The sequence below is a fragment of the Oculina patagonica genome, chromosome 7 (genome assembly GCF_052425735.1).
Source record: "Oculina patagonica isolate OP01 chromosome 7, crgOcupat, whole genome shotgun sequence".
Taxonomy (NCBI): domain Eukaryota; kingdom Metazoa; phylum Cnidaria; class Anthozoa; order Scleractinia; family Oculinidae; genus Oculina; species Oculina patagonica.
In genome coordinates, this window is record NC_135764.1 from 9,050,910 (window position 1) to 9,073,051 (window position 22,142).

At 38.1% G+C, this 22,142-nt stretch overlaps 1 protein-coding gene across 1 annotated transcript in view; it reads right to left on the bottom strand.

The window, feature by feature from the left end:
* LOC144659862 (uncharacterized) overlaps positions 1-22,142 on the bottom strand; it is a 60,317-nt gene that overhangs the window by 37,519 nt on the left and 656 nt on the right. Inside the window, exons 2-7 of the mRNA XM_078520385.1 lie at positions 17,553-17,643; positions 6,553-6,677; positions 5,627-5,726; positions 4,826-4,865; positions 4,329-4,422; positions 923-1,016 (exon numbers count right to left, since the gene is read on the bottom strand). Of these exons, the coding sequence (XP_078376511.1) occupies positions 923-1,016; positions 4,329-4,422; positions 4,826-4,865; positions 5,627-5,726; positions 6,553-6,677; positions 17,553-17,643 (544 nt within the window). The remainder of the gene's footprint in view (positions 1-922; positions 1,017-4,328; positions 4,423-4,825; positions 4,866-5,626; positions 5,727-6,552; positions 6,678-17,552; positions 17,644-22,142) is intronic.

Genomic DNA, 22,142 nt, shown 5'->3' on the forward strand with positions numbered 1-22,142 from the left:
ATTTAACAAAATGGTAACCGATAACAATTTCTTTCGTCTGTCAAAGCCACAAATTACTTGAAAAAGACAATTTCCTTCTATATATGCTTTTTTCTATATAAATCTGATTTATGGACCAAAAGCAATCTGAAACTAGCAAAAGTTTGCTCGATAAGCGATCTCATTGAACCTGTTGTGACGTCATCAATTTGCACGTCAGTGGATTTTTGTGATAAGCAGCTGATACAGCTATGATTGACCTTTCCACTGGACTGTTCATTTTGTATATCGGTTGCATTCTGAAAAAGCTAATCAAAGAAACACAAGATCCGTTTTTTGGTGCAAAATCGGTGTTTTAACAGGCCAATACACCTGTAATTAATTGATCAAGGTCCCCTTTTCAGGGTTTTCCAATGATAACGTCAAAACATTTTCGCCAGAAGAAAGGATGTGAAGAGTGGAAAGTAACGAGAATAAGAAAGCCGAAAAAACGGAAGGAAAGGAAGCAAGATAAGTCCAAATTTTGGCTTATGGGCATGCACAAAGTAGAATTTTGTACATTTTTACATAGAATCTTTATCAAAACTGAAGTTGTTGCAGTGTGAAAAAAATGCTTTTCTAGCAAAGTTTTGGGAAATTCAGGATCACAGCACCAAAAAATCAGTTTAACGGTTAAAAGCACTCGTTTTATCCAGAAAATTCGGGATTAAAAGGGTTAATACCTTGTCAGTTTTTCGTGGCACTGAATTCACTGAGTTTAACAACATGCCAAAAGAAAGACAGTTCTTGCCAAGTTCCAACAGACGACGTCAATTCCTGACAGAGGCTGTAAAAAGGGAACTATGGAATACTGAGTCAAAACGGCTAACAATTTAAGACTTATTAAGTGACGCAGAAAAACCCAATCCCTTCCCCTCTTTCACCTAGATTTAACTGCACTCACCGTTACATTGTCACACCCAAATACACTGAAAGGTGTACATGGGTTCCAATCAAATGTGCGTCCTGATCCTGCTGCTCCTGGTATGTCAGTAAAGCTAGAGGTAAACAGAGTAACAAGAATTGTAGCCAAAATATCATCCATATGAATACCACAAACAAATTACAAATGGAAAAGCCTCGTTTTATATATAGAATATATTCCCTGTACACCTAATGAACCTCGATCGAAATTATTTTACTTGGATGATATTTAACAACTATATTAACCGAAGTGGAGGTGGATATTTACCAAGCCGCGAATTTAGTATTTATACCTAATCGTACCTTTTTGGTTCGCTTCGGCGGCATATCAGGCGAGTTTGGTCGAGCCGTGGTTCGTATATTGGCGAGACGCAGTCGAGCCAAAATACCCATGGCAAGACCAAACAAGCCTGATATGCCGTCGAAGCGTACCAAATAGGTACGACTAGGTATTTACCGTACCCAAATTCAGAATTCAGCGAAACTTTTGGGAACTCGACTCCGACTCCATTGTTTCAGTCTGAATGTTTCAGTGCTCGTCTGCAAACATCGCGCAGTTGGCGGGCGCGCTCAAGTTTAGTTTTGGCGGGAAAGTTTTTACTTCTTTTACGACCGGTAAACACTAGCTAATCTTAAATTACGAGGTTCTGCTTTATTGGTAAAACCTCTTTTCAATTCATCGTACGGTAACACTGCTTTTCTTGAAAGTTTCCATGATATGGTGGCATATCAGGTCAGTGACTTGATATCGTAGAATATCAGGACAGTAGATCGCGCTTCTGATTGGCTACTTGCGAATTTGTGTACGGTAAATGCTAAAACAGTGAGTTAGTATAGCCCTAAAGAACGAATTATGACAAGTTTATTCCCTTCAAAGCTAAAAATTGTCTCGTGCCCTATGCTCGGAGGCGAATAACAACAATAATTCATCTATAAAATATATTTTATACCCATGGCCAATAGCCGAGATTGGACACGAGATCCGTATCCCGTCTCTGATTGATTGTTGCTCAGGTTTAAAGACACGTCGAGCAGTTTCCCACACGTCCTGATTGGCTGTTTCTCAACCCTTAATAAATATTGTGCTAAAAACGGATTTTCCCGGGATTCGGAGGAATGGCCATTCAACCATTTATGACGTCACCAATTTACACGTCAGCAGATTTTTGCGATGTGCGAGGTTGGATAGATCTTTCCACAGACTGTCCATCTTGAATATTGACTGCATTCCGACAGAGCAAATCGAAAAATCCGTCATCAGTTTTTGGTGTAAAATTGGTGCTAAAACAAGCCAATATACCCGTACTTCTTTTATCGAGGTTAAAGAATAAATAATAATTCGGGTCTTTCTTCAATATGTAAAGCTATGAGCACGCAAATGCGTTAATCAACCAATCATCCCACTACTGATGGTAATCTTAAGTGCTTGGCACAAGCACGTCAGAAAGACTTAAGAAAGGGATTTGAAAGTCGAGATAAAGTTGAAATAGTGAATGCGTTGTCTGACATTTCTTCTGGATGAGTTATTCAAACTGCATTTTTGGGGGGTCTAAAGCCATTGTAAACAAATTACGCAGTACAATACAACATTATTTAGAATTGCGAAGTCTACGCTTAAAACCTCGCTTGATAGCTAATCACTGGTAAAATTCTCTCTTAGCTTACTCTAAGGCCCGGTTCAAACGTCGCGCTATCGTCGTGTCAAACTCAATTAAATGAATTAAGTTCGACACTTAGCGCAACTGTAGCTCGACGTTTGAATCAACGTCGCGCCAGAGTCGGGTAGCGCGACGAGCTAAGTCGCGCTACCCGACTCTGGCGCGACGTTGATTCAAACGTCGAGTTACAGTCGCGCTAAAGTCGAACTTAAAGAATATTAAGTTCGATGTTGGCACGACGTTTGATTCAAACGTCGTGCAAAATTGAAGCGAAACCTAATGCATACATTATGATAATGTAGTCCCGAACACTTTCACAGCGTGGTTACGTTGTGCCTAAATATAAGTTTCAGAATTTGAAAAATGGTTTGGAGAAATAACTGTGCTCATTGCGATGTCAATTTGAATGGCAACGAATGCTTAGATTCAGTGTGCGAAGATGAAGACCTATTGTCTGAGCAACTCGAAATCAGTACTGAGTCGGAATTATCAGAATGTTCAAGCGTATTGTCAGCAAAATCGAATACTACTCTTCACGAAAGGCGAGAAAGAAGGCCGTATGGCGGGAAATAAGGAACAAATTTCAGACACGGGCATGTGTTGCTGAATGCAGGAAAGCCGCTCTAACCAGATAAACGGCGACTGTAATCAAAATTGCAACGGTTTTAAAAAGTGAAGAACCTCGGCGAAAGGTTCCGCCAGCTTTACAGCTCTGTCAAGACTCTTGATACGTGTACATTTTTTAATCAGTACAAATGAGTTCGACACGACAACAGCGCGACGTTTGAACCAGTCAGCAGCTATTAAATGCGACGTTTTAATCAACTGTCGTGCTGCAATCGCGCTGAAGTCGAACTTAATACAGTTGAGTTCGACACGACGATAGCGCGACGTTTGAACCGGGCCTAAGATTCAGGCTTATTTGTAGGCAGTTCGTAGGCCATAACTGCAAGGAGTATGGCCATCTGGATTAAACTGTGGTTGGAAAATGAACAATCTACCAGTTGGTCTCGTGAAAGTTTGAAGATGGCTGCATCTACAAAATCGAAAGAACTCAGGACTATCTGATATCGATTGATGTTATGATAATCATAACCTTTCACCTTCTGCCTTGTTTTGCTACGTAATGGAAAGTGAAAATTCTCATCTCTGTGGTTAAGCTCACGCGAATGAAACAGATCGCTCTCTAGTCTGTATTTAGCTAAAATCCTGCCAAAACTAGCAATCAAACAACTGCGTGTTCGAATTCGAAGAGAACTGTCATTTTTTCACTTAACCTTTTTGAGTTTTTTTTTTATATAACCTGTGAGGTATCAGCTTACCGTTCGTCATGATCACGTACACCAAAGTTTTACAATTTAATTCCATGGCAAACGAGGACATATTGTTGCTGCGCAAACCAGGAAACATTGGTTACGGACGCAAAATGTTTCTGGAAAAAAACAGGAGCCTCTTTTTGTCTCGGACACAAATTTTTGTGTCCGCCTCAGATGTTGCACGCAGGGGTAAACACAACCTCTTTGCGCCCTGGGAACGAGGTTGGGGTAAACAGAGAAACACTTGTGTCCCAACAATGCTTTCTCGTTTGCCAAACCCTCTTCTAAAAGATCCCTCAAAAGGCAAGGTTTTCGACTAAGAAATTAAGCGACATTCATCTCCCAGTAAGAGTAAAACGTCAAGTAACCATACGAAGATACAAATGGAAGAAACGTCGGAAGGTTAAGTTACCTTGGTTTCGAGCCTCCATCCACGGCCTTTAAACTGACCACCGAGCCGTTCCTCAGCTTACACGAACAGGTATCGATCTTTTCGCATGTTTCCTCTGAGAAAGAAAATACTATTTTCAAAATAGAAAAAGTTAACAGAGCCCCTCGTATTCCAAACAACGCCATTTTGTTCAAGACACTTAAAGCAGTGCGTGACCACAATACGGAAGTCACTAATGCGACTCCAGTTGGACAGCGTTCTCGTCTCAAGTCTGTCCCAGGCTCTCGGTTCTAGGAGTGAGCAAAATAAGCGGGCGAGAGCCTGGAACAGGCTATCGCGTCCTATTTACCAACTTATTTTCAACATATTGTATGTTGAAACAAGTAATCATTTCAAAATGCGATAAATTTGACTGAAAACAATTATGTGGGAATGTGGAAATACGTTGTAAAACGATAACTAGAACTGAAGCACTCCTGAAATTGAGTGCTATTGGTACACCGTTTCAAAACTGTCACCTTCAGTTGCACAGGCGTACTTCGAAGTAAATGTTGCACCCTGAAAGAGAAATATATGTGACATAAGCTTTCCAATAATTGGCTGTTATATACGTGAAGAATTTCATTTAATTTTCTGACCGGTAAACTGGGGTATTTGGAAAAGTGGCGGCTATATGACCCACCCTGATTGGGTGGGTCTTCACCACCTTACCCCACAAGTTTTGAAATCTATCAATTTATACTGACTACAAAAGACTTGCATTTCAGTATGTATTTATCTCCGCCATAAAACTATGCAATCACGGGACAAATCTTCTCCCTTCTAGCACCTAACACACCTGAGTGTCCACGTCCGCGTGACGAATTTAGTTCACTTATGTGCATGGGGGCCAAAGTTTGTTTTTACGTCTGTGCGACAAATATTAGTTTTTAAATCTGTGCCATAGTTGGTAGAGAGTCCTGTCTTCCAACCGTGTGAGAAATTTTAGTCATTGGATCTGTAAGGATTGTTAGGAGGTGTTTACATGATAACAGAACAACTTTTTGTCACGCAAAATGGAATCTTTTCGGTGTCAAAAAAGCATGAGCAACGCCTAGATTTGTCTCCTTAAAGGTTTATTAAAATTTTTTGGAGAACATCGCGGTCTCTTTCATAAGGGAGTCCTCACTGGACAGAAATTCATGGAGTACTTAGATACAAACACTAAAATTTTACCTCTCATAAAGTGGACACATTTTTCTTGTCCCTGGGGTATTACTAGTTAAGGGTAGTTCTTATGCGACAACTATTTTAAAAACAATAATAATTTAGATATTTACATATATTGAAGCTCCTGCAGACGGTCTTGACTCGGTAAAGTTCGGCATGATTCCTTTTCCTGGCTGATTTGGATCACACTTCAGTGTTATTCTTGACCCCCTGTGCAAACAATATGTATATACACATTCAATTATGTTTCTGTTTCTGTGAGAACAGAGCATAATTTATTTATCATGAAAATGTAAGAAAGGGTACTCTTAGTGCCAAAATAACGAGCTTACTTCAAAATCTTCATCAATAGCGAAGCGCGCGAGTGACGTCACGACTCAGACACGACCCAGACAAACAAACCGAAATTGAGAAGGATTTTCCTTAAACACTTTCTAAAGCAGCCGGTGTTTCTAAAACACTTTCATAAGACGAAAACTTCGCCTAGATTCCTTCTATTTCTCTCAGAACACGCTTAGTTTTTTGAGCCTCGTGGCGGTTATATTCATTTGCATTCTATTCTTAGACCTCACGCACTTCGCTATTAAGTAGCGCTCGTTTAATGCCAAGACAGTTTTTTTGTGCAGACCGTCAGAATTAAATTTTGGTGAGTGGTGTCACCCGTTTGCAATAGATCATTTTCGTAAGAAAGGACACTAATAAGTGCCAGAATCATAAGCTTACTTCAAAATCTTCAATCAATTGAACAGCACTCCTCTTTATGCCATCCCAGGAGAGGTAATTTGCGGAGACAATTGCTGGACGACGGCTTTTAAAAAAACATATTGCTTTAAGAGACGATTGTTGGATTGGTGGAAATTATTTAAAAATCGTTTCCATTTCTTTCTTGTTTTGTAGCGCATGTGTGGGTCCTTTTAATTAAAGGTATGAAGGAGAGGAGGGTTGTATTGAGAGGGTCTAGGTAAACCCTTATTTATAACAATGCCTTCTCCATTTCCCTTTATTGCACAGTCGCAAAAGACTGGTGTAAAAATACCTTGCATAGTCATCAGGGCCTATTATACTTCCATATGATATGACAACATTGCCATCACTGTCCACACTAAAACTGGTGTTTTGTGATCCAACAGGGTAACCTCCACCAGGAACAACTTGACAAACCTGAAACATCATTACTTACTACAAAGTTAAGTATAGACAAAGTTAAACTAATGTTTTATTTTACCAAATTTCAGTTAATAGAACGGGCAGTGACGACTAATATCAAGTAAAATCCCGATTTTATCTCGTGACCGGGGTTATGGACGTTTCATGAGATGGCACAGCGCCTGCACCAAGTCATCATACAATGTGCAGATCGCTTAGGTTGTTATTCTTTGTGATTTTCAGAAACCACGGTCTCGCTTAACATTGTCTTAACTGATAAAATTCTCGAGGACAAAGTTCAGACATGATCCACAAATAATATGCTTGCCCTGAAAATGCGAAAGGCCCCCAATAGGCGATATTCACGATAGCCGCCATGAAGAGTTTTCATATTGTAATGCAAATAAGCCACGTCATCTGCCAGGGGGCAAACATTGAAACAATGCCGTTTCTTGTAAAATCAGCTCGTCGAAATAGTGAACTATGTGCGCTAAAATCACATTTGAGCGCCAAGCTATGGGATAATGATTTCATTATTAACTGGGCGTTTAGTCCAGTTCATAGATTCGGTAGCTCATTATACAATTTATACCTCATTCTCCATGTTGTTTCGTTAATGAGGGTTTTGTTTCTTGCGTATATTTTGAAGGAAAAGGAGAGACGTCATGTTATGTTGTGTAGAATTAGGAGGAACGCTAGGAATGAGTTGGATGACAGGGGAGGAAGCAGGTGAATGCGAAGTTTTCGGGACGAAAAGATTGAAAAAGTTGTTCAAAAAACGCCATTTTGAATAATAGCGGACATATTTGACCGGTGAAGACTAGAGGAATCGTGGACTCTGGGGACGAGAATGGCGAGTCGCAGCCTGAATGTGCGTTTGGAATCCAAATGAACCGAAAAGGAATTTTGTAAGGATGACAAGAAGAATTTCTTGTGAGAGGAGGTTGAATTAGGCTGTGCACTGAAGGCAGACGGTTATGAGAGACGAGTTCAGGTATGACATGTGTTTATAATAGAATGTAGTTTGCGCGTTCCTATGTTTATTGACCTTTATTGCCAGCTTTCGCTTTGATTTTGGACCGGCGATCCGATTAAAACAACTTGAACTGTTTAGTGAAGTAAGAATACTCAAAGCAATGGTCGTTGATCGGGTTATTGTTTTTGGTTCTTTAAGAGCATTTTATCGGCATTGCATTATGTATATTTTTGGAAGAAATGCGTGGTTTACGTTTTTGGCTGTGTTAGATCTGGTTTTGTTTGGCCAGAAAATTACTGAAATAAGCTTCAGTAACATATTTCTTTTACCCTTTGTTCGCTTTTTGGAGGCAAAGTTATTTTGGCTACTGTGTGCAACATTGAAGGTGATATAAAGATAAAGAGGGTTTAAATTGTTACCGATATCCGTTTGCTTCAAATCTGTTTATAAGCTCGGGGAACTTGCTACAAAACGGAAATAATTTTTGAAACTGCATGAAGCTGATATTGCATGGCTAAAAATAGTTGCCTAAGTTCATGTTGGTGCATGCTCCCATTATAGTCGCTACATATAGATCTGCTACGAAATGGAATGAAGTTGTTTAAAATCGAATAGCCTATTGAATATTGGTCATACACCGATACAAGCAATTTGTTCTTTAAAAAGAAAAAACCTGGCGGTTTGCTGCTGTGGGAGAGTTTTAGGGCCTGTTTACATGATTCATGAATGACTCATTCCGGAACAAGTTAATCCCATCCCGATATATTTCACTTTATCTGTTTACATGATACCAAGACAAAAGTCAAGTCATTCCCGAATGAGTTACTTGTGATCTTGAGTGAAAACTACGCACGTGAAAACGACTTTGGTTGAGCTGGTCGATTATGTCATGTGGAATGTATGCAGTCAACGAACTTCATTGTGAACTTGTTCCGAAATATAAGTCATTCTGGAACTATATGTAAACAGGCCCTCATGTGCAAGCAGCAAGGCGTGTGAGGCATGGCAGCGAGGTATATGAGGCAAAAATCCCTACTCCAAATTAAAATGTTAATCAGAGTGCTATATTTAAGCTAACTGATCTGCTATTTAGCTGGCTTAATAGAATGGATCGCACACCTTGCTGCCTCGCACTTTTGTGAGGACCTGTTGTATGACCCCTTATAATAGACTGTCTTTACTAACCCGGTGGAAGTCGTCGTTCAAAATATGGGTATAACAGAACTGTAAATTGTAGATCACTACAGCAAGGTTTTTTGGTGTTGTGTTCATGTGTATACATAGTACTCGTGTGTGGAAAAATTCACTGCATTTAGTGGGTTTCTTGTTTAGTGTTGTTTTGTTTGTATGCACTGTGACCAGTGATTTTTTTTCCTCCCTTCCCCTCAACCATTAGCAGGCCGTTCACTTGTTATGCAAGTGAAAGAAAGTAAAATCCCAGGTACCTGGGAGAAAAGTGAGTGGGGGGAATCCCCTGCCTCTTATGTTCTCCCACCATGGAACTCCTTTGTAAAATACTTATACCAATCAAGTGTAAAGGTGGATGACGATAACTTGCAGGACTGTCATTAAGTTTTTATACAGCCAAACATTGCAGTTATCACCCGTAGCATTTCATTCTGAATGCAACTTGTAAAGTAACACCAATCAAAATGTTTACCTGTAACATTGAGTGAGCTCATGATCAGCCGTAACAGGTGTTACGGGTTACAGCCCTTAATGACAGCCCTGGATAAGGGATGATAACATTGTTGGTAGCTGTAAAATGAATTCTTTATCTTACCTTCTCGATTGTGGTGCTTTCAAGATATTTACTATACTTAGTCGTTTGTTTTTTTTAAAGTGTTATTTGGACTTGTGAAAATTTAAAAAGAATATTTGACAGGTGAACTCATGTAAAAATGCAAGGTGAGATTGTGTGAGTCCTTCTTGGGTTGCTGTATGTTCATCCCACGTGGGATGCTGCCTAAAGGATTCTAAAATGACCTGGGTGGGGTGTCACCTAGGATCCTGCTAATTACTCCAGGTGGGATCCCACTCGAGATACCTGCTGCTAATTCCACATGGAATTTTAGCTGTGCATTGATCCCAGGGGGGATCCCACCTGGAATCTCAACTAGTTCTAGGCAGGATCTCAGCTGGAATCCCATCTTAAATTCTAGGTCTCTACGCATATTATCTGAAGTGGTAATTCCACATGATCAGGCAAAAAAGATATATTAATTAGCTGTCTTAGATAAGAACAGAATCAACACGGTGAAGTGTTGTCAATTGAGTTTGATATATTCAATGTAGTCATCTCATTCATCATAAATACATTGTAATTCCATTCATGTGGCCACCAATGAGCCACAAGGTGACAGTATTAAAGCTAGGTGTTCTTTAAACAAGAAAATGACTGGTACTGAGCATTTGCTCAGGTCAACTTGAAGGGGCTTTAGGTGATTGTATTAATGGGGTGGTGGTAATGGACTTGGCCCATTATTATTACTAAAAATTACTGAAAAGTTTTTTCAATAACTCAATTTTGTTTTTGTTTATTTAAGGAGTTATAATAGTTTCAACAACTGATGGGAACAAAGTGGTGCAAGGAACACTGCTGCTATCATCTGCATACCTAAATCTGGAAAGGCTGTATTAGCTCACATGAAGGGAGAAAAAGGTTGCTTTTTATGTGAAGATAAAGGCGATGGGGTTGGCAATGGCTTACAGAGATTTTGGCTTTACAGCACAGGTAAAATGATTTATAAACTTGATATTCAAGCTTCAGAATACAGAAATTAGCCTCTCTGATCTACTAGTATTGAAAGGTGTCTTAGTTAATTACTTGCTTCACTACAGTATGCAAATGACAGCTATCACAATTCTTGCGAGTGAGCAGATAACATCAAAACAGCTAATAATGATTAATAAATGCATTTATATGGCAGATTTTCCATATGTATTATGTTCAAATAAGCCGATGAACTGTTGGACAATTTCTACAGATTGACGGCAGTACTTATGGTTAGATATGAATTGGTTGATGCTTTGGCATACACTTTTTATGTCAGTGCACCTGCATAACTCATAAGTGCACAGCTAATAGTATTTCTGAAATGATTCGATTTAGCACCCGGGGGGCTTATTTACTTTTGGCACCTCATGGAAGGGCGCTTATTGAGACAGGGCACTTATTTAATTTTTTGAGAAAAAACCAAACGCTCAAAACAAAACTTAAATATATATGAAAATAACTAACAATAACAGAAACTGTCAGTAACAAATTGTTGAAAGTTCAGTTACTTTTAAAAGAATTGTTTATTTTAGCAGTAAATATATACATGTTTGGTACGGTGAATGTTCGTGAGTTTATCTATTAGACATTGATGACATTTTCGTCCCCAGAGGCCGCAATCCTTTTGGGAACGAGAATGCATCGATGACTTCAATAGGGGTGGTTATCCACAATAGGGGGGGGGGGGGGGTTTATTAGAATAGAGGCTCATAACAATGGGGCACTTATTAGAGTAGAGGCTCTTATTGGAATAGGGGCGCTTATTGACAAAAGCACATTCAAAGGGGGGCGCTTATTCGGAAGGGGGCGCTTATTAGAAGGAGGGCGCTAAATCGAATCATTACGGTAACCAATATTGTTTGGCTTTTTCACTGCCACTGGAAGTGTGGAACTAAACTAATACACCAAAATGTTGCATAGAGAAAGTGCTTTACTCACTCTATTATTTAGCAGTATATCAGCGTGAACTGTTGCATTTTTGCCCGGTCACATGTGCCGAATTTAATTGCAAGGCTGTTTTATGTTATAATTTATTTCTCAATTGTGTTTACAGAAAATGTCAATACTTCCTCCACAGAAGGGATTGGGAATTCCTGGTGATGGGAGGGGTCTCAAAGGCCAAAACGGTAAGGAAAAGTATGAAGCTAAATTGGATTTCCGGAGGGTTCCCTCAGGTTGGGGGTGAGGGGGGGGGGGGTCTTAGGAAAAATTCCTTCTGTGAGGGAGTTATGGATCATTTTTCTTCAGTTAAGCAAAATATTATTTTCTGATAAAAAAAAAATAGGGCGTCAGATGTCAATATTTCCAACTGCTGGAAACAATATGATGTTCAAGCAAAAAGCGATAACAATTGTTTGAATTCTTTGTTAGACCATGTGTAGGGGTGGGTAAGGTGGGGTGTAAACTCCGTTGAAGGGTACATGTAGGTGCTGAGGTAATTGGCCCTTTGAGAACTAAAGATGCACACAGTGTCCCTTTCCCATTCCCCAAAGATCACTTGGTTTCCTGTTGTCTCTGGTGGGGTAATAGAAGGGATTTTTTTGTCTCAATCATGAATTATCAACAACAAACATCGGGGATGATGTGGTGCAACTTCTACAACAATAAAATACTGTAAAGAACTTTTGATTTTGTATCTTTTTTTCTCACTTAATGCCGGATTAATAATAATGTTACAAAAAATTCCTTTAATAAAGAAAAGTGGAAAACAGACGTTATAGTAAAAAACGTTCGGTTTTTATTTGTACATATTATAGCCTTTTAACCTTTTTTTAAAAAAATACGTCTTAGCGAACATTATGTTGAGTAAAATTTGTATAAGTAATTGTGGGTACTTGCAGTGATTCTATAAAGTTAGCCTTTTAATAGTAAGTTAAAAGGATTAGGCTCGAGATGGGATTTAAAGTTGGAACCTGGTCTTACCAATGCAGTACTGTATGATGCTTTTAGATACCACTGAACCAACATTGATAATTTTGCATCCCTTGATAATTTTGATAATGGTAGAGCATCAGAGTAAATACTAATATCGAAAAGTTTCAGGTACATGTATGAAGCTGATGTCAAGTGCGATTTTTGTTGTAGGTTTGTTTGGAATCTTATGTTAAGCTGCTTCAGACTTGAAATTGATAAAGCTCTTTGGTAGTGATTGCTGGCTGAGAAGGCTATAGGCTAACGGAGTTTCTCATTCCTAAAATCTGCAATTTTAATTAAGTTATGCACAGAGCTGTGGTATAAAAAGACAGTAAACGCCAAGAAAAATACATTTTTGCACCGTGTTTTCCAGCATGATAAATAGATCAAGTTATGTTGATTTGGACTCGAAGTTATTGATATTTTTGTTACTATGGGGGCCACCCATGGAGGGGAGGGCGGCAGCACATTGTGTTGTTTCGAACAAAATTTTTCTTGTTGTGTGTGGAAGCATTTCATCTGTTCGCTAAAATCTGCTTTTGTTCACGTGTTGCCAGTTATGTTTTCCTCTTGTTTGTATATCCCCAAAGGCTATTTCGATTAAAGGCAAACGTCAGTTTACCATTTTTAGGCGATGACGTCGCCTATATGCCAGGGAACGATGGAAGATTCGGGTGAGGGTTACTTAGTTAATAATTAATCGAACCAGAGAGGATTGGTAACTAAGCACTAAAAGCATTGTTTATTTTTCGTTCCGCCATGTTTGATTGTGTTTCGCAGCAGTCTGCAATGAGCATCGGCAAAACACGGGCGCGTTTAATTTCTAGCAGTTGGACTGAGATTTTGGGTCAGGAAAGACCATACATCGGATAAATTTGACCTCACGTCCGGTACTTGAGTTTTTAATACGCGATAACTGACTCAAGCTTGAATTTGAGAAGTGGAGAAGGCCGTTTAGAAGTGTCGTAACTTTTTGAGTGTAACTGAGTGCGCCAACCGATAGCAGTTTCTTGATCAGATTACATTTGAAAGGGTGAGCTATCTAAAATCTTTGTTTGATTGAGCGTGCATTTTTATCGATAATATTTGAGCTTATTTATTTGCTTCTTTCCAACACGACTCGCCATCTTGAGTTGTGGCGAGTACAAGTAAGGATTTTCTGTTACTTCTTCTGCTATAACATCAGCTGTTGAACAGAGGTTTAAGGCCTGTAGTGAGTGCCGTACTTTATCAGGTAGCAGATAAATCTGAGTTCGCACGAGTCATGCAGTACGTCAGTTCTAACGTATTCGTAATTATTGTACACCATCGACGATAAGTTAAGTTCGTAACTTTTAATTCCGTAGAAGCCTGTACCAAAAGGTCAATCGATTGCAGTTCCTTGAAAAAGATTGAAAAGGTGGACTATCTGAAGTCCTTGTTTTGCTTGAACATGCACTGATAATATTTGCTTCAAATTAAGTGCTGTTAATTTGACTCAGACTAATTTACAGGATGCCTTCTGTGACCCTTACACACGAAAATGTCACACAATCTTCTGACATGTATCGCCTGTGTATCGACTCACCAATGGTATGGAAATTAATCCTAGGCCTTTGTGTTTGACGAAGGTCAGTACTTTTACTTATTGCATCACATTGTATGCATGTAATGTATTTGCAAAATTGTTTTGTGATTTAAGCAAAATAAAAAAATGAAATACACAAAAGTTGAATTTAATTGCTCTGCGATTGCTCTGCATGTTAGGATTCTTCAAGTCATCACTGGCTCACCACTGTATCACATTTACTTCTTGGACTCCACTTGTACTGTAGTTGTGTATTACCTCCAAATGACAACAATATTTTGGACCTAGAAAAAGCTTGCATTACATAATATCATGAATTTGTTTTAATTTGAAAGAAGAAATTTTCAAGGGTAACATCACATATAGGTCTGAAATGGGACAACAAACAAAGCTCAAAAGGTCTATTCTTAGTCCTCCGACTGGGCTTGATTCAAACTTACTGACTTGCTATACTGGAAAGTCATCGCCTTAGCATGCATTGCATGCCGGTTATTAACCAAGCCAAAGTTGCAAAGTGCCCAGCCGTCGCGACTGACAAATACAGCATTTCCTCCGCGAAAATAAAAAAAAAATGCTTGAACTGAAAGACGTTTGCATTCTTCCATGATATGTTTGAACAACAATGCCCAGGATAAACCTTCTACTCATACTAACTTCATGCAAAAAAGTCGATATCTCGAAGAGATCTTTGATTTATTTCAAAATTTAACTTCCCTTCAGGTAAACAACCAACTGGCAAAGTTTGGTTGGAAATCTATGAGCAGTTCTATTTCAAGGGAATTACCTTAAGGTCTCTATTCAGAATTCTTGCAATACATAGTTCCATTGTGAAGGCCTTACTTACAATTTTAGTGGCATTTTGTGGAAGTGCCGGGAGTAGACAAATGGTGACACCAAAAAATTTCCATACAGATAGCGCATCCAATTTTTTAATAAGCGCCACATTTTTGTGTTGGTCCCCTTTTTTATTCTATTTTACTGTACCTTTTATTGGGATTACACGCCTCCCATGCCTCACTGCCTCGCCTCGCATACCCCGCTGCCTCACATATTTGGAATACTCTAACGCAGTTATCCTTCAACAACACCATTCCATTCCTTAACTCTAGGTCTCTATATCTCCAACATAATTCTCAGACACTTAACTATTGTTAACAAAATCAATTTGCTATCCAGTCCTTGATAACCAAAATATTAAATTTCAGCCAGTTTCATCTTAAAGAAATTTACTAGCCTCCTACAAACTCAACTTATCTTCTTATCTTCGTTCTAAAACTTAAAAGGATCTTTCTCTCATTTTATTCAGTTGCAGAGCAAGAAAATACATGGTTCACAACAAGTCAAGTACACAAGAATTAAAGGCAACAACTAACGAAATGGATCCACAAGAAAGAACCATCTCACAATTATCAAGAAGGATTATAGTTCAAACAAAACCAATGGATTCTGACTCAACTTTATCAGCTGATCTGACGTTTCACCTCTACAGAGTAATGCATCACACTCGCGAAGCAACTAAAATATAAAACAAAGTAAACAAAAAGCCAAAGAACAAACTGCCGTGCAGTTATTAATACTTCACATCTGTAGAGGAATTACACTTCTTGCTTCAGTCCATTTGCCTTCTGCTTTAAAATAAAAATGTTCTTAATCGACACACGAACTATACGCAATCGCGTACTTCTGTTTCAGGGATAAAAGTCTTCAGTTTGTAAATTCTGCTACTCACTTGAAGTTAACTAGAGCCATGTAATTTGTCTAACAACGTCACGGCCCAAACGTCACTCGACTTACATAATGAAATACACTTTTTATTTATTTAAAATGAATAAATCTCAATGAACTGTACTCACAGCTGGTGATTACAATGAAAAGCAATGATTGTACTCTGTATATAATATATTACTTATATATTGCTATTTCCATAATATTTCACACTCTAGCCATTAACTGTGCCTGACAACAATCCATGATAATAATCCATCTTCCCCATAAATTTTTTACAAACCTAAAAAAAACCGTCTCTCTCCCAGCAAGTCACACAACCGCACGTTTTGTCCTTCGTCTAAACCAGCCAACGATTACCTACATAAAGCTCGCAACCACACGAACCATCAAGCAAACCAAAAGTAACTTTTCCATTTCTTCTGTATGACTTGCACAACCGTCTTCTCCTTTGAAACAACTCCTTATATCAATCGAATATACAGAATAACCACGGCCAAAAAACCCCCATTTTCACGTTGTACCGACATACATGTATATATAGACCTGTATAATACACTAAGAACTTTACGACGTCATAAATAACTTGACAAAGCGTCGATGAAAATGACTTAGAAAATTTAAAACAGTTTTTCAAACTTTCTCTAACCGCACCTTACCGGCAACCGAAACGTCCTTTCTATACAAAAATATACGAAATGACTTAGGTCCAAAAAGAATCGCCTTTTCAGACTGAAGATAACTAATATCATCAAAATTTCGCCACAGGACGAACACGAAAGCATTCAGAAAAATCACAATTATACCTTTACAATTATCTTTCAAAGTGTCTTAAACCGATACACTGAAAGGTCAATTCATTTCAACACAAACAATGTGATATCTCTAATGTGGACGTCATTTCCCGCCCAGTTTTAAGCTTCTTTAAGCTTCTTGTTAAGTATAGTTTGAAAAACGTGCAAGATAACTTGACTTGTTAACTACGCAAGCCGTTTTCTTTTTTTATGAAAGCGCCGAAAATGTGAAAAACGTTGTTTACGAGATTCCTTGTGGTGACTGCTCTTGGAGTTATACCATAGCAACTGGAAGATGCCTCCAGTCGCGGAAAAAAGAAAATATCAAAAGTATTAAGAATTTTAACAAACGATCGAATGTTTTAAATCATGAGCGGGAAAGACTACCTAAAAGACTTTGAAATACACCCGCGATTGATAAAGCCGGCCGATTATCGGGTGCGAAGAAACTGTCGGATCATGGCATATTGCAATGACAAATGAAGCGAAAAAACCCTAAGCCGCTACCTTTCTTGCACAATTAAGCCCTTTATAAGCAAATTTCTTTCTCGTTTTTTTTTTTTTTTTTTCATTTTCTGTACACAATTTTTCATTCTGTTTACTTCATATATATTCAAACAAGCACATCATTTTATCATTTGTCAAAGGCTGTAGACTGGTAGAGGAAAGCTTATAATTGAAAAACAGAGAAAACCAGCTGAGAGCGCGTTTCAATTTTATCAATATGTTTTCGTTTTGTTGATAACTGAATTTTTGAAGGTTTTTTTCACAGCTAGCGCGTGAGGCACGCGCTAGCTGTTTCGGTATATTTAACCTGAAGCATATCACCTGATATGCTTTTGATTTTAACAAATTGATTACCGATAACAATTTCTTTCGTCTTGTCACAAATTAATGCCTTGAAGCCACAAATTAATACCTTTGTCAGTTTTTCATTGCACTGAGATCATTTAAAAACATGCCAAAAGAAACATACGGTTCTTGCCAAGTTCCAACAGACGACGTGAATTCCTGACAGAGGTTGTAAAAAGGCAACTATGGAATACTGAGTCAAAACGGCTTAAAATTTAAGACTTATTAAGAGACGCAGAATAACCCAGTCCCTTCCCCTCTTCCACCTAGACTTAACTGCACTCACCGTTACATTGCCACACCCAAATACACTGAATGGTGTACATGGATTCCAGTCAAATGTGTATCTTGAGCCTGCCATTGGTATGTCAGTAAAGCTAGAGGTAAACAGAGTAACAAGAATTGTAGCCAAAATATCATCTATATGGATACCACAAACAAATTACAAATGAAAAAAAACCTCCCTTTATATAGAATATATTCCCTGTACACCTAATGAACCTCGACTTAGATTATTTTACTTGCATGATATTTAACAACTATTTACCGAAGTGGAGGTGTCTAGTGGTGGATATCCACCACTAGCCACCAACAGTTGAATAGTTGTTTTAGTATATACCAAAAAAGTGAGATAATATAGGCCGAAAGTATGATTTTTGACAAGTTTATTCCCTTCAAAGATATAACAATTTTCTCGCCCGCTTTGCTCGGAGGTGAATAGTTAACAATTATTCCATGAGCCCGCGTTGGATACGAGGTGGTAAATAGCCAACGAGGCGCGAAGCGCCCAGTTGGCTATAACGACTCGTATCCAACAAGGGCGAATGGAATAATTGTTTTATTAAATTCTTCTCAAGTTTAAATCGACTGGACATTTCATTTTGATGTAAACGAAGTGATAGTATGAGAAGGCGCGAAAATTTCTGACGCGGTGTACACTTCTTGAGTTGAATGAAACATACGAGGAAAGCGAGAGAGTTTACTTCCCAATATTTTCCTCGAACAATCTCCTCTAAAGTCGTCTAAATATCCTGGAAATTGTGACAACAGTTAAGATTTACGAGAAGATCCGAACCAAAAGCTTTTCTGGAAACTACAAGTCTTGTGCAAGTCGAACGAAGCAAGTGTTTACATTGTACTTCTTTACGGCTCCACGGCTGTCATCAAGACTGCTATATTATTTGAAGCGAATTTAAGCTCAAAGTGGAACAGGTTTATTGAAGTATAAAAGGACAAAACCAAGATTGTAAGGTTACAAACTTTACTAAAGTGCTGAGCCTAGTTTTATGACGTACACTGAATGAAACTGTGTCAGTTTGCCGTTCTTTCGTTAATTTATATTTGCTGCTTTTCTACTTTATTCACTCGCTTTTGTTGTTGTGTGTTTACAAGTATTATTAATTTAACTTTACGCATCAATCCTTTTGTTTTGCGTAGTTAATTTTACTATGGCATTTCTGTGGTTTTTGTAGGCACCGCTGATTATTTCTTGTTCATATAGCTGGCCAAATTTGCTGTTTTCGACCATTTTTCTGATGGAACTGTCGCTTCCGCAGAAAAATTTTACGCTGAGCCGCACTTGCCGCACTCATTTCCCATATAAGGTCAAACATAGGTATACGAGCTGGTAACCGGGATTCAGTGAACCAATCAGAAAGCTAGAAATGCAATATCCGAGGTTGAGAATTTAATAACAAAGGATATTTGGAGTTTAAGTAGCTAATCAACGCGCGCCAAAAACGCTATCCACTGTTTTAGCATATACTAAAATTATATATCAATAGTTCATCTATAAAATATATCTTTTACCCATAGCCACTAGCGGAGATTGAAAACGAGAACTGGGTCCCGTCTCTGATTGATTGTTGCTCAGGTTTAAAGACACGTAGAGCAGTTTCCCACAAGTCCTAGGTTGACTGTTACTTAACCTTTTATATGCTAAAAACGGATTTTTTCGGGATTTGGAGAAATGGCCAATCGACCACTTATGACGTCACCAATTTACACGTCAGCAGATTTTTGTGATGTGCAACTACCGTAATGATTCGATTTAGCGCCCTCCTTACAATAAGTGCCCCCCTTCGAATGTGTTTTTGTTAATAAGCGCCCCCATTCTAAAAAGCGCTCCTATTGTGGCTAACTGCCCCTACTGAAGTCGTCGACGTCAAAAAGATAAACTCATGAACATTCACCGTAACGTAAATGTATATATTTGAAATGAATGAAATTAAAGTGTCTGAGGTATTTAGCTTAAAAAAAAAACTAATTGTGGACACTATTTACATTATTATATATCTAAGCTATTTAAAGTTAAAATATTTACACTTAAATTCTAAGAAAAAAAAAAGAACCGTACTACATAGATAAATAAAATAATAAAAGTAGGTGAAAGATAAAAATTGCAGTTAAGGTGGCTCGATCGGATTTTTGAGTGACGATACCTTTCAACTTTAAGCAACTTGTACGCCACCGTAAACAATCCCACTAAAAATCGATCAGTATAGCTGTACTTAAGAAAGATGAAAGTTTCGAATGAGATAAGTTTCATCGAAATCGGAGTAACCATAGCAACATAATGACGTCACCACCCATTTTACACGAGACCGATTTTCTTGTAATAGAGGGATAATTTTGAAAAAAGGCTTCTAGATCTTGGACTTGACATAGTTTTCTCAAGGTCTGCGAAATTTGAAGAATTTCTATGAGAGCGTTTTCGAGAAAATTTTGGATGAAGTTTTCAGGTGCTAAAATACAACAAAAACAAAGCAGTCTTAAAACATTATTGAGAAAACGTTCACAAGGCCCGATCAAGTAACATTTTGGCCTTAAGTGAATCTTGTACTATCCAATTACCTTGGGAGAAAATCTCAGAGAAATCGTTTCATTTGATTTTTTGAAACATCGGCTTGAATATGAACTGGTATGAAGTGTTATTTCGCTCTTTTATCGAAAAAGGGCCTTCTCTTACTAAAATGATCGCAAAATAAAAAGCGCTCGATAAAATTTTTTTAAACTAGGCAGTCAAAAAGAAAATAAGTTTGTAATGAAATTTCTGATTTTCAAAATAATTGAAACATTCTTAGGCAATTAATTTAAAGCCTTAATTCAGGTAAACATTGCGCTGTTTTTCACCCTACATCGGATCGCTGCCTCATTATAAGTCTCTATTGTGTCGTGCCCCGTGCATTTGTAAATTTCAGCACATCTTGAATATGTATAACAGCTGCTTGTTTTCCGAAAACTGCACAAAAACAAGCTAATTTAACAAGCCAAAATACAATAACAACGAGGAATAGGCTAGTAAAGCACTTGTATTATCTTCAGTTTCCTAATAGTTTCAAGGCCAAGGCAGAATTGTCATAAAAATCTCCAGTAATAAATAATTAATGATTTATAATCTACTGGAATTTACAAATGCACGCGGCTTGAGACAATGGAGACAGATAAAAGATGAAAGGTATCGTCACTCAAAAATCCGATCGAGCCACCTTAAGAATTAAAAATTTAATATTTAAAAATGTATATCGGCTAGCTGCATATGTCACATTTACACTCAGTTTGTATAAAATGAACAATTCTTGTTAAAGTAACTGAACTTTCCACAATTTGTTATTGTTACAGTTAATGTTATTGTTAGTTATTTTAATATATATTAAAGTTTTGTTTTGAACATTTGGTTGTTTCGCAAAAAATTAAATAAGCGCCCTGTCCCGAATAAGCGCCCTCCCTTAAGGTGCCAAAAGTAAATAAGCGCCTCGGGCGCTAAATCGAATCATTACGGTAATAAAGGTTGGATAGATCTTTCCACAGGACTTTCCATCTTAGGTATTGACTGCATTCCGACAGAGAAAATCGAAAAAAACCGTCATCAGTTTTTGGTGTAAAATTGGTGCTAAAACAGGCCAATATGACCGTACTTCTTTTATCGAGGTTAAAGAATAAATGATAATTCGGGTCTTTCTTCAATAGGTCGCAATATGTAAAGCTATAAGCACGCAAATGCGTTAATCAACCAATCATCAATCAATCAATCAATACAGTTCCCACTACTGATGGTAATCTTAAGTGCTTGGCACAACTAAAGAAAGGGATTTGAAAGTCGAGATCAAGTTCAAATGGTGAATACGTTGTCTGACATTTCTTCTAGATGAGTTACTCAAACTGCATTTTTGGGGGGTCTAAAGCCATTGTAAAAAAATGACGCAGTATTTAGAATTGCGAAGTCTACGCTTGAAACCTTGCTTGAGAGCTAATCACCGGTAAAATTCTCTCTTTGCTTACTCTAAGACTTGTTTGTAGGCAACTCGTTCACCAAGGAGTATGAAAGTCGTGAAAGTTTGAAGATGGCTGCATCTAGAAAATTTGAAAATACTCAAGACTATCTGATATTGATTGATGTTGTGATAATCATAACCTTTCACCTTCTGCCTTGTTTTGCTACGTAATGGAAAGTGCAAATTTTCATCTTTGAGGTTTCGCTCACGCGAATAAAACAGATCGCTCTCTGGTCTGTATTTAGTTGAAGGCCTGCCAGCCTGGAGTGTTCGAATTCGTAGGAAACAATTATTTTTATTTAACGTTTCTGAGTCTTTTTATAAAACCTGAGAGGTATCAGCTTACCGTTCGTCAAGATCACGTACACCAAAGTTTTACAATTTAATTCCGTGGCAAACGAGGACACATTGTTGCTGCGCAAACCAGGAAACATTGGTTACGCACACAAAATGCTTCTGGAAAAAAACAGGAGCCTCTTTTTGTCTCGGACACAAATTTTTGTGTCCGCCTCAGATGTTGCACGCAGGGGTAAACACAACCTCTTTGCGCCCTGGGAACGAGGTTGGGGTAAACAGAGAAACACTTGTGTCCCAACAATGCT